Source organism: Saccopteryx bilineata, chromosome 7 (genome assembly GCF_036850765.1).
Source record: "Saccopteryx bilineata isolate mSacBil1 chromosome 7, mSacBil1_pri_phased_curated, whole genome shotgun sequence".
Taxonomy (NCBI): domain Eukaryota; kingdom Metazoa; phylum Chordata; class Mammalia; order Chiroptera; family Emballonuridae; genus Saccopteryx; species Saccopteryx bilineata.
In genome coordinates, this window is record NC_089496.1 from 35,996,426 (window position 1) to 36,010,032 (window position 13,607).

Sequence of the window (13,607 nt, forward strand, 5' to 3'; positions counted from 1 at the left end):
GCCAGTGGGGGAAGGAAGAGCAGGAAGGGGAACCAGAGCTCAGAAAAGGAAACAGTCTGAATAAGATGATGGTTACAGAGGTAATATTCTCTAGAGGTTTAGTGCCAGGAAGATAGGAATGTCCCCAGGTGGGAGTGTCTCATTCTGCTCTGAAGTCGAAGGCAAGACCATATTTAAGGGTGGAAGTAAAGATGACAGGGTCAGATCAACAGTTCTCATCCGAAGTGTCATTTTGTCCCTCTGCAAGCAACATTTAGCAATGTCTGGAAACAGTTTTGGTTGCTATAACTAGAGGCTGGGGGTGATACTGGCATCTAGTGGGTCGAGGCCAGGGATATATAGTGTATGAAGCACAGGACAGAATGTCACAACAAAGAATCATCTAACCCAGATGCCAGTAATGGCGAGAGTAACAGACTCTGGGTGAGCGTTCCAGGAGGTCTGAAAGGTTCACTGAGGGGAACGGGCACTGACTATGGACTCCTGGAGACCAGTATTCTCTAATGGCAACAATCTGCACTGCTGTGTCATTTCCCGCAATAGTATTAAGACCAAGTGAAAGCTCAGAGGCTTGAATAGTTCAACCAAGACATGGATGGGACTTTACCACGTGGGTGCATTCAAAGGGCAAGGGAATTGAAGATATCAGTAAAAGATCGTGGTCCACTAAGAGTGATGGACCATGGAATCCATGCGAGCTAAGGAACGGTACAAAACAAAAGGTAGCTGAATGAAAGAAAAAAGATAGGGAGCCTGGCATTTCCTGTAAGTTTAAAATATGTGCAGAAAGAGTAATTCAGTATAAGATATGAAATGACAAAATATGTTGGTGAGAAGCTGAGAAAGACTTCGTATATATTTTTCAATGCAGTTAAGATAATGGCACTATCCAATCAGGCCCAGTGGATAGGTAGATGAAGTGCATTGAAAAGACCGGTCACTGGGAATGAGAAAGATAAAGACCTGAGAGAGACCAGGGTGATGCATAAATCACAGGAGGCCAGCAGTGGACCAGTGTGCATCCCTAAATCCCATGTCATTTTGTCACTGAACATAGACAGCAACAAAAAATGAGTATTAAAATAATCGTAACCAAAGGTCTCCTTGCAAAGCCTAATACTAGAAAAACCAATCGAGGCATTAGTGGCGCGGAGTCCACCAGCGAGGTGTTCAACAGTCACGTAAAAACCCAGCTCTCTACATGTAGGGCAGGTTGATAGCCAGAGTCCCAATAATATTCTTTCATGACACTGTCTTACCAGTTTTTGAATTGATTGGATAAAGAATGAGGATTATTCTAGACTAGAGTAAAAGGCCATTTCTGAGGCAAAAGGATGCTTCAGTGGGTCAGGTGGTGGCAAGTTAGCTACAGTTAAATATTCTGCAAGTGAAATTAGGACACAGAACTTAGGAAGAGATTCTTAACAGGTAGACTTGAGACAGAAAGCAGATAACAGTTAGCAGGTGCTAACATTTCCAGGGATAGAGGGGAAATACCCAGAAAGTCACTGGATAAAAGCAACACAGGAGATTGTAGCACGACCTTTATGCCTAAGGGAGAGCTAAGATGGCTGTTACCTTCTTTGCAGCTTTGGGTTGTTGCTCTCACTGTAACTGGTGGAACCTGATACTGCTTGCTATCAAACCATCAAAGGGAGTTAAGAACTTACAGATTCCAGACCTTATTCCATTTAATAAATTAAATTTTACATATTCTAGCAATCTACATTTTTTAACAGTTTCTGTACCGCAGACAGGACTGAAGTTTGGGAACATGTAGTAGTATCTACTACTTAATGTTGTCAGACCTCCTCAACTCATCCTTCAAACTTTAATTATTATAGTTTATCGAAAACTCACTACAAGCCAGAGGCATTTCTAAGCACTTTAAATGTTATTTACTGTATTCAATGCTCCCAACAAATTTACCATGTAGATGCTATTAACATTTTCAATTTAAGATAAGGAAATTAGGCAATAAAGCTGACATTTGAGAGCAGGCAGCTTGATAAGAGCCGGTTCTCTTTCCAACTCTGCCACCATAATAAAACGAGCTAGGCCCTGGCCGGTTGGCTCAGTGGTAGAGTGTCGGCCTGGCGTGCAGGAGTCCCGGATTCAATTCCCAGCCAGGGCACCCAGGAGAAGTGCCCATCTGCTTCTCCACCCCTCCCCCTCTCCTTCCTCTCTGTCTCTCTCTTCCCCTCCCACAGCCAGGGCTCCATTGGAGCAAAGTTGGCCCAGGCGCTGAGGATGGCTCTGTGGCCTCTGCCTCAGGTGCTAGAATGGCTCTGGTTGCAACAGAGCAATGCCCCAGATGGGCAGAGCATTTCCTCTTGGTGGGCATGCCGGGTGGATCCCGGTAGGGCGCATGCGGGAGTCTGTCTGACTGCCTCCCCATTTCCAACTTCAGAAAAATACAAAAACAAACAAACAAACAAAAAAAATGAGCTAACTACAGTGAACTTTTCCTCTGCTTTTCACTACAATTTTATCATGTATATGGTTAAAAAGTCTTCACATGTTCATCAAGAGCTCTGATTGATCGTGATACATTTTAATAAAAACAGGGAAATTAAAATATAATAAAATGAGTTTGGCAAACAGAACATTTCAAAGATAATCTTGTTATAAAAATCTATAAGAGAAGTCCTTACTGGTAAAAGTTGCAAATAATTCAAATTGACCTCCTCATGCTTATTACTACTTCTTCCATTTCCTTAGTCCTAATGGTAAATATAAATCTAACTAGGAAACTGATCAGTTCAAAAAATAAGGGGAGAAACAGGAACATATGTTGACGTGTTTAATATCATTAAACTCAATCTTTGAATACTTACATTTAATTCATTTTTTAGCATTTCTTCAAGATGATGACCAACATGTTCTTCATCTTCTTTGGTTTTCATAACTATGTAAATTTGTTGTGAAATTCTTTCTAAAATAAAAAAAAATTTTAAAGAATAAGTTACAAACATAATATGGAACAAAGCCCTAGTATACAGAAACCTATGCTTACCTGCTGTTCATAGCTATTGAGGAAGGTTTTAGTTTTAAGCCAAGTGGAGTGGCTTGGAATACACATTGTTATGCCCTTGACTCTTTTAACCTACAATTTATTTATTGATCTATAAATCAATTTATCTATTTTACACTTTGTGGGTAGCTAACCAGTTACATGTATAAGCAACAGAAATAAGAGATCTTAGGATACATTTGAAAGGGAGTAACTGGAGGTGAGAGCCATGCGTCTCTCCAATTCAATCTTTCCATGTTGATAAGGAGTCTAACAGAATCTGATAAAATCCCATGTCCCAGAAAGATCCTCTCTTTAGATCACAAGGTATCTCCTGTGTGCAGCTCACTGTGCCACCTGGTGTCCTGGTTAAGTATTGCATTTTCCTTGGCATTCCTCTAGGTTCAATTTAATACAATTAAGTTTCTACTTACTAAACTATTACCACAAGTGAAAAATGTCAAATGGGTTTTCTTCAAGTTCGGAAGGTTTATTTGACATGATCTGATCTAAAATCATTAAGCTATATGACACAGTGATATTCACTTTTGTAAACTCCTTGACTGATGGCAGTCAAGGAGACATTGCATGGTATTGTCATGGACAAAGGAGAAAACAGGGCAAATTTAAATAGAAAATTAAAATCAAAATCAGTTTGCTTAACACTTGACCCAGCTGCTTCTTACATGGGTAACTCTATATAACATGCCTTAAAAATCATTGAGAGGATGGACCATTTAAAATAATAACATCACCAGTTACTAATACTCAGTACTAACTCCCTCCCACCCACCAAGACTATTATTATACAGGGATGGACAAAAGTAGGCTTACATAATACAAAAAAACAATAAAATAATTAATAATAATACAAAATTAAACTACATCATATTTCATGCACTCAGAACTGTAAAATTACTTCTGTCCACCCCAGAGATAGAGAGAGGTAGGTCTGCAGTTGTTCATTTGGGAAAAAAACATGTAAACTGTGATTATTACAAGAGCTGTACCAACTCAGAAGAATGTCACAATGGCACAGTGCATTTAGGTACAATCTTGTAAGTGCTCAAATCTCCAGTCTTTATTATTTGTATAGTCATGTATTCTTTAAAAATCAGTAAACAAACCTGAATTTCAGTGACCTACTTGGGTTAGTCCCATGACCCTCTGATGTGGTTGTATTCAAACCTACTTTTGCTCAACCCATACATAAACACAGTTATTCGATGGATTGAAAGGATACCCCTATTTCCCATACATGCTGCTACACTTAGCTACAGTATCTTGAAATTATTTCATTTCTTTAGGACTTTGTTCATTCATCTGTAAGCTTCCTACCAATTTAAAAAATGTCTGTAATTCTAATATACATGATCCTAACGAAACTAAAATGTAATTTTGAACTGAAATGAATGCTTAAGGGCTGTGAACCGTCACTTTTGTGAGGGATATAAACTGATTGACAATATTAGATTAATCTATATAATAAAAATGGTCTAGGAGCTCACTCTTGAAAGGTTAATAGGTTTTGCTTAGGAACAGAGGCAGGGGCTTTGAAAGTAATTAAGGGATAAGATAAAAATGTTTGTAATGGATTGAGATAGGAACAAATGGGCAGAAATTTAGTGTGATAAGAGACGAGATAAGTACTTGGAAGCCACGGAATAGCTGAGTAGGGAGCTCTAAGGTGAGATACTCAGTGAAATCAGGTCATGGCGGTCCCATGCTATGATACTATGCCTAGATGCTATGTATACTATGCCTAGATACTATGTTGTCCCAAAAGTTTTAGATCAGAAAATAACTATCACACAAGCAATAGCTCGCAAACAAAATTAATCCAAACTTATGCATTGTAAAATTACCGTAAATGTTTAGAAAAATTTGGACTTTATCGTGTCCTCGCAAAAATTCAGAGTTAGATTTTCAGATGCCTCTCTCTCACACACAAACACACACAAAATTATGATTATTTTGTATTATATAGTAATAGTGAAAGACCTTCCATTATGGGATTTTAATGAGGATTAAATGAGTATGTATTAAGTTATGTAGAGTGCCTGGTACAAGTAAATCCCAAGAAATCACAGAATAATGGTTTTTGTTGTTATGGTTGTACACATTCAATATAACAAAAGATAAGATCCCTTATGTTTACTCAAAACATAACCCATCTCTAACTTCAAACTGCCCTTTGTCATCTTAATATTTCAGAGTTGGGTAAATAATCTTTATCAAGTTTGTCCCACTGAGGCTTTCAAATTTCAAAGTTATGCTAAACATACAGTAGTTACATGTAATAGCAGAATACACATCTTGAGTACTTAATCATCTTATGTTTTCATCCCTGAATTCCTTTAAAACTAAAATGGATATTTTCTACTGTTTGTATCTTTATCCATTAGATCTAGGTTGAAGCTTCCTATGTGATTGCTATTAATAATTCCATAAACATACAGACGATCTTAACTGAAGATGTTGATGCACTTAAGATCTTAATTTAAAAAAAAAGAAAAAAGAAAGAAAAGACTATCATTGTGCCATGCATCTGGAAGGTCAAAACAAAAAAGAATATAGCTGTAGAAACGGGGTTTAAATAAACTGAACCTCTTCAATTCCATAGTTGTTCTGGTATCACCCTACCCATAGAATGAGAAACATAGTATACAATATTTGGGGGGGCTGGGTGAAAAAGGTAAAAGGTAAAGGGATTAAGCAAAGAAAGAAAAGCTGATAGACACAGACAACGGTGTGGGGATTACAAGAGGGAAAGGGGGTGGGGGAGGGAGAAGAGGGTAGAGGGGAATCAATGGTGATGGAAGGAGACTTGACTTGGGTGGTGAGCACACAGTGCAATGTACAGATGCTGTGTTATTGAATGGTACACCTGAAACCTATATAATTTTATTAACCAATGTCACACCAATAAATTCAATTTTAGAAAAAAAATAATAAAATAAATTTTTTCATAAAGCACAAAACTCTTTCCAAACATAATATGATTAATCTTCATTGTTTCAAAGTCTTTGACAACTTCCTTGAGGTTAATGATGAAATCAAAACAAAAATAGGAACCTTTAGAATTCTTAATCTGCTATTCTATTAATAAAGCACGTCTTAGAAATTTTTAGAGGTTAAAATAAAACAAAAGCCCGGGAGAGAACCAAAAAGTCATGTTACTTCCCAGAATCATAAGAATTAACAAAAGAATCTAGTCTTTGTTCTCTCCCCTAAAAAGACCTAAGGATAAATTTGAAAAAAATATTGGAATTAATATTAAATTCTACCTAACCTGTCAGCTTGATAACTAGCATTAACCTCTCAGTTTTAGTTTTCACACTACCATTTAACTTTTTAATAGGGGCCCTGGCCGGTAGGCTCAGTGGTAGAGCGTCGGCCTGGCGTGCAGAAGTCTCGGGTTTGATTCCCGGCCAGGGCACACAGGAGAAGCGCCCATCTGCTTCTCCACTCCTCCCCCCATCCTTCCTCTCTGTCTCTCTCTTCCCCTCCGGCAGCCGAGGTTCCATTGGAGCAAAGATGGCCCGGGCGCTGGGGATGGCTCCTTGGCCTCTGCCCCAGGCGCTAGAGTGGCTCTGGTCGCAACAGAGCGACACCCAGGAAGGGTAGAGCATCGCCCCCTGGTGGGCAGAGCGTGCCGGGTGGATCCCGGTCGGGCGCATGTGGGAGTCTGTCTGACTGTCTCTCCCTGTTTCCAGCTTCAGGAAAAAAAAAAATGTCCCTAAAGGGATACTGTGACACATGATGAAATACAGTATTTTGATTAACTAAACCATTAGAATACATCCTCTCCCAAAATTACTTTTACATGTACTTTCTGATTTAAACTGAATAATTCTTAATTTATATATAGCATCTGAGTGTCAAGGAGCTCTATGTGACTTAACAGAGACAATTCAAACTGGAACATGACTTGAATTCTATTATAGGTTAGCATTAAAAGCTGTAAGCATTCATTAATAAGCCACATTTTTCAGTTAATAACTTATCATCTTGCATATGAGAAATTTTAAATGATCAAGGTATTGTGTCCAATTGCCAATGCAGTCATTCCCCCCTTATCTGCTTGGGTATATGTTGAAAGACTTCCAGTGGATTCCTTAAACCACAGGTATACCAAACCCTATATATCAGGGGTCCCCAAACTTTTTACACAGGGGGCCAGTTCACTGTCTCTCAGACCGTTGGAGGGCCGGACTATAAAAAAAACTATAAACAAATTCCTATGCACACTGCACATATCTTATTTTAAAGTAAAAAGAACAAAATGGGAACAAATACAATATTTAAAATAAAGAACAAGTAAATTTAAATCAACAAACTGACCAGTATTTCAATGGGAACTATGCTCCTCTCACTGACCACCAATGAAAGAGGTGCCCCTTCCAGAAGTGCCGCGGGGGCCGGATAAATGGCCTCAGGGGGCTGAATGTGGCCCGCGGGCCGTAGTTTGGGGACCCCTGCTATATATACTGTTCCAGTAAACAGTATATATAGGATTTGGTAGGAATCCATATACTGTTTCTTCCAATACATAAATACCTATGATAAAGTTTCTTTTACAATATAGGCACAGTAAGAGAATAACACTAATAACAATAAAACAAAACTATAACAAAATGCTGTAATAAAAGTTACATGAATATCTGCTCTACTTTCTTTTGTCTCCATGGTTTCTGATGACAAATCTACCATCATTCAAATTATTGTTCCTCGATGCATCATTTCTGACTACTTTCAAGATTTTTATTTTGTCTTTATTTTTCAGCAGTTTAATTATGAAGCATCTGGTGTGGATTTCCCAGGCTTATCATAGTGGAGTTACCGAGCTTCTGGAGTCTGTAGCTTTATGTCTTTAACCAAATTTGGGTTTTTTTTTTTTAACTAGAATTTCTTCTAATACTTTTTTTCTATATAGCACTTTCTCCTCTCTTTCCAGGATGGAAATAAACTGTTACTTTCCCTCATATGCTGAGCACTATTTATTTTTCCCCCAATCACTTTTCATTCTGTAGTTCAGACTAAAAAAATGCTGATGATCTAATTAACTTCACTGGCATTTCTCTGTCATCAACATTCTGGGTTTTTTTACTTTGGTTACCGTGTTTTTTTTTTTTCAGTTCTAAATTTCCATCTGGCTCTTCTTTATGTTTTCTATGCCTTTGATGAGATTTTCTGTCTTTCATTTCAAAAGCATCCCCATGATTGTCTAATCACTATGCTGTACACTTGAAACTAATACTAAGTAATATTGAATGCAAACTGTAATTGAAAAATTTTTTTTTAATTTTTCAAAAAGCATTCCCCCTAATTTGTTACAGCATTTTTACAATCAGTCCTTTAAAGTATTTGTCATATAATTGTAACATCTATATCATCCCTGCATGGGATGTATTGATCGTCCTTTCCCACGTGACCTTAGGTTTTCCTGGGTTTTGTATGCTAAGTGATATTGAATTACAGCCTGTGTATTTGGGTAACATCCTCTCTTGCCACAGTCTCTCCTGCACATCCCATTTCTCTAATATTGCCCTTTTCACCACTCCACAATGTGTTTCCATAAGTGTTTAATTCCAGTGTTATTTTAACTAAAGCCCTTCATAAATCTAATAGATTATAAATAAGACCAAAATTTAATTCGTAATAATATATTCATCTTTTAATAGTCCCTCTTGGTATACATAAACTATACTGTCTTTGTTCAAGGATTACAAAATAGATGAAATCTGAGGTCTTTTCATTTAACTTCACAAAGTAGTAATAGATACAATTTCTAATACACACAATTTCCTCTTTACTATATGATAGACACACTGACACATTAACAAGAAGAAAACAATATGTAGACATATGCCTCCATTAATTAATAATCAGTAGAGACTCATCAGCCCTCAGTGGTCACTGTCTTTTACTAGAATGTTTCAAATAGCACGAAAGACAACTGAAATACTATGTTAGTTCCACAGCAAGTGAGAAGAAAATCCAGAAGTCAGCCTTCGATTATCTTGAAAGCATTTAACACCTTGACTTCCTTAAGGCCTCATTATCTACTATCCTGACCTCTGGAGTCAAAATTCTTTTAGTGCTCTTGAGTAAACAAGAAACAACTGTATCAAATCCAACCATAATCCTTTCCAAAGGATGTTTTAAGCCTTAATCCATTCAAAGGACAGTTATCTTCTATTCTTCTGCTGAGGTCCTTGAATCAAAAGCCAATCTTAAGAGTCTACTTTCTGTCTCACATGAAAAATTTTCAAGTAGTACAGTGTATTATGAAACAGAATCACCACAGTGGAGCCTTGAAGTTCCTGACTCAGTCTCACAGAGAGGCCTAAGGTGTTTCTGAACACCTGACAGAGGAAGCTATTAGAACAGGAGGGCCCTGGCCAGTTGGCTCAGCGGTAGAGCGTCGGCCTGGCGTGCGGGGGACCCGGTTCGATTCCCGGCCAGGGCACATAGGAGAAGCGCCCATTTGCTTCTCCACTTCCCCTCCCCCTCCTTCCTCTCTGTCTCTCTCTTCCCCTCCTGCAGCCAAGGCTCCATTGGAGCAAAGATGGCCCGGGCTCTGGGAATGGCTCCTTGGCCTCTGCCCCAGGCGCTAGAGTGGCTCTGGTTGCGGCAGAGCGATGCCCCGGAGGGGCAGAGCATCGCCCCCTGGTGGGCAGAGCGTCGCCCCTGGTGGGCGTGCCGGGTGGATCCGGGTTGGGCGCATGCGGGAGTCTGTCTCTCCCCGTTTCCAGCTTCAGAAAAATAAAAAAAAAAAAAAAAAAAAAAAAAAAAAACAGGAGGGAGGATGGCAAGCAGGCAATAAAGGAAAAGCAGACAAGCCTTGACTATAAGACGAGTGGACAACATGGACAGTAAACAGAGACTCACAAGAAAACTATACCCCCACATTAAAGGTCCAAGTGATCTTCTGAGAAGTTAGCTCTATTGTTGACTGTACATGTTTCAACTGGAGGGCAATGGTACCTAGTCAGATTTTTTTTTAAAAAAGGTGTTTTATATCAGATCTTAACTACATTTTTTAATGAGTCACTAAATACAGCATGAAGTTTCCTTCCTTACAACTAAAACTAAGGAAGCAACATGTGACATCTTGTTTCCTGCACACGTTTTTAAATGTAAGTATATTACTGTTTCCAGGTAAATGATACAGTACCTTTTTATTTTTTCTTTTCAAGGTAGTATTCTTTCTCAGTTAAAAGAGAAATAAATTTAAAGAAAATGCTAATGATTCATCAGTAGATTTACAAAATGTATTATTGCTTTGAGCATAAACCTCATGTTTGGATTTTTTGGGTTTTTTTTCTTACCTACATCAGAGTAAAATGTAACTGGTTGGCTTTTAACCATTATCAAGTCTTATTTAGCTAGCTGCTTAATACCTCACTGTGAGCTTAGAAGTTTTCGAACATGACAGATTTACTTGATTGTGTGTGAATTAGCATCTCACTAATGGCATTTTTTTTTTAATAATGGCACATTTAAAAAATTATAAAATTAAACAAAATTTGAACTCTACTTTCTCTATTATTGACCCAAATATTAACTTTCCAATTGATTTTTTTTTTTACAATAAGATTCCCAGGAAACCAAGCCGCTATTAAATCATATTGCAGTCTTTCTGTTCTTATTAATTAAAGCTTGACGCAAATGTTCTTACAGCTTTGCGTAAACTACGGTCACAGTACTATTATTTTCAAGAGAGTGAAGAACAAAAACTATATTATGTACAAAGAAGTTCTGGTGTTAATGTAAAAATTTGGGAAGTGAACTATCATAGTCAAAACCCAGACACATCAAAAGTTACAGCATCCACATAAATCTTAGCTGTCACTTTGCATTACCCAAAATGCATAATTAATAAATAAATGGCATTGTCACGGGGTATTTAACAAGTAAAACCTGATGAGGACATCACAGATGCCAAAAACCCTCCAGTTAGAGATGTAGAGATCTGATTGAAAGTCTCTCATCTTTTCAGTTTGATTGAAGAAATTCAAAAATATTTTTCACTTAAAATGCCATGATTTTGAGAGAAAATAATAATGGGGCTGTAAAAAAATTAAGGCATTACTTTTTTTAAGATGTGCACTGCAATACATCTTCTCAGTTCTTAGTAACACTGAACCAATTTTATTCACATGTGATTTTATTTTATTCCTTTCAGACAGAGCCTATTTAAAAGTATATTCAGCTATGTATAAGCACAAAAGGATTCAGTTGCTGCCTACTGGTATAATTTTTTTAATTGTATGAAATATAAAAAAGCAGGCATTTGGGGACTTATAGCCTGACTTTGTAAATACTTAACATGAGAAGAAATCACCTGTATAACTGATGTTGAAAATCAAAAAGTATTTTTGTAATATAGTCCATTTCAGAACAAACAGGAAATGTTGTAATGTCTGAGAAATCAAATTCAATTAATTTTCTTTGAAATGAAGTGCTTAACAAATAAAAACCAATACGTAATAACGAGGAAAAGACATGAATTTTTAATTTTTAATTTTTTTAATTTTTATTTTATTTATTCATTTCAGAGGGAGGGGAGAGAGAGAGAGAGAGAGAGAGAGAGAGAGAGAGAGAGAGAGAAAAGGTGGGAGGAGCAGGAGGCATCAACTTCCATATGTGCCCTGACCAGGCAAGCCTGGGTTTTAAACAAGCAACCTCAGCGTTCCAGGTTGACATTTTATCCACTGCGCCTCCACAGGTCAGGCAAGACATGAATTTTTACATGAATATTAATATTAACCATTTTTAACTAATCTTAACTAATGCCAGTTAAAAATAAAATAAGTTTGAATTTTAACTATTTTATTTGTTTAATTTTTATATAAATCACTATACGAGAAGAAGCACCATGAGGTGTTTTTTTTTCCCCCACTGATTTGAGAAAGAGGAATGGAGAGAGAAAGAGATACAGAGACAGAGAGAAGTATCAACTCCTTGTTCAACTTAGTTGTGCATCATTGCTTGTTTATCCTACATGCCCTGAACCCAGCTGAACTGTGACCTCGGGGTCAAGCCAGTGTCCTTGGGTTGGAGCCTGTGACCTCACACTCCAGGACAATGCTCTACCCACTGTACCATCGGCCAAGACCATGAGGCTTTCTGACATCACAAATTTACTTAGGTTTGCACAGTCATAACCAGGAAAGAATAAAGTATAGTGAGCTTCATAACACTCCTAAGCCACAAAATTAAATACATTAAAAGATTTGAAGTAGAATGATAGAAGAAAATAAATATAATCATTTATTTATTTAGAAATTCCATAGGGACTTTCCTTCTTAGAACATTTTAGAATATTGATTCTTTCACGAGGATCTGGTCAGCATATTAAATCCAGGGTGGGTTGGGACTGCTTGTATATAAATGTAAGTCTAGATAGATAAAGTGTGTTACCGCCGGCATCTGTTATCACTTTCATAGTCTGGGTAGGTTTGAGCGTACGGAGCAGGCTTGGGTGGGCTCGTGTGACAAAAGTACAATACCTCTTTGTTAAGTGGCTGTTTACACACTTATCAGTCAGCCAGTGTCTTGTGCCAATTAATCACACTACTCCTTAGAAGAGTTTATTTTTTAAATTTCACTCATAGTAGAAGCCTAAGAAGGGATAAACATTAAAGAAAAATGACCCTATCCATTTCTCTGCCCCCCCCCAAATAATATTAAGAATGCTTTGTTAGATAACAGTAAATTTGTGGTTAACTGTATATTTTTTTTTCAATGCAGACTACTTTATATACATGTTTCCTATTATTGAATAGTTTACTACAAATAACAATCCAGGTAAATATGTATATTGACACTAAAATAAATTAGCCTTAAAAAGAAAACATCTAACAACATAAAAATCAGATTTTGAGACTTGCTATAAACCACAATTTAGGGATCTGAGTGAAAAGCTAATATGAAGTTAGTGACTTCAAAATTCCCATACTAAACTGAAAATATAGACTTGCACAAAAATTAAGGTGGACCAAAGTCTACATGCTGTTCCAGTGACAAGAAAATCTGGCAGCACAAAATGCTTTTGTAAGACATGACACTTATCAAGGAAATATTTCAGGCCTGACCTGGTGGTGGCACAGTGGATAGAGCGTCGGACTGGGATGCGGAAGGACCCAGGTTTGAGACCCCCGAGGTCGCCAGCTTGAGTGCGGGCTCATCTGGTTTGAGTGAGGCTCACCAGTTTGGACCCAAGGTCGCTGGCTCCAGCAAGGGGTTGCTCGGTCTGCTGAAGGCCCGCGGTCAAGGCACATATGAGAAAGCAATCAATGAACAACTAAGGTGTTGCAATGCGCAATGAAAAACTAATGATTGATGCTTCTCATCTTTCTCTGTTCCTGTCTGTCTGTCCCTGTCTATCCCTCTCTCTGACTCACTCTCTGTCTCTGTAAAAAATAAAAAAAATAAAAAAATTTAAAAAATTTAAAAAATTAAAAAAAGAAATATTTCATGCAGTCTGAAAAAAATAGTTATATCAAAATATAATTTTTTTAACAAGCAATAATTGGTAGTCAAGTAAACAAGCAGCTAGGGAAGAACAACTCACAGAATGCTAAGT

At 37.5% G+C, this 13,607-nt stretch overlaps 1 protein-coding gene across 2 annotated transcripts in view; it reads right to left on the reverse strand.

Annotated features, from left to right (window-relative positions):
- The window catches only part of CRPPA (CDP-L-ribitol pyrophosphorylase A), a 223,323-nt gene that overhangs the window by 128,683 nt on the left and 81,033 nt on the right, over positions 1–13,607 (reverse strand). For both annotated transcript variants that reach the window (XM_066238591.1, XM_066238590.1), the window contains exon 6: positions 2,838–2,935. In XM_066238591.1, the coding sequence (XP_066094688.1) occupies positions 2,838–2,935 (98 nt within the window). The remainder of the gene's footprint in view (positions 1–2,837; positions 2,936–13,607) is intronic.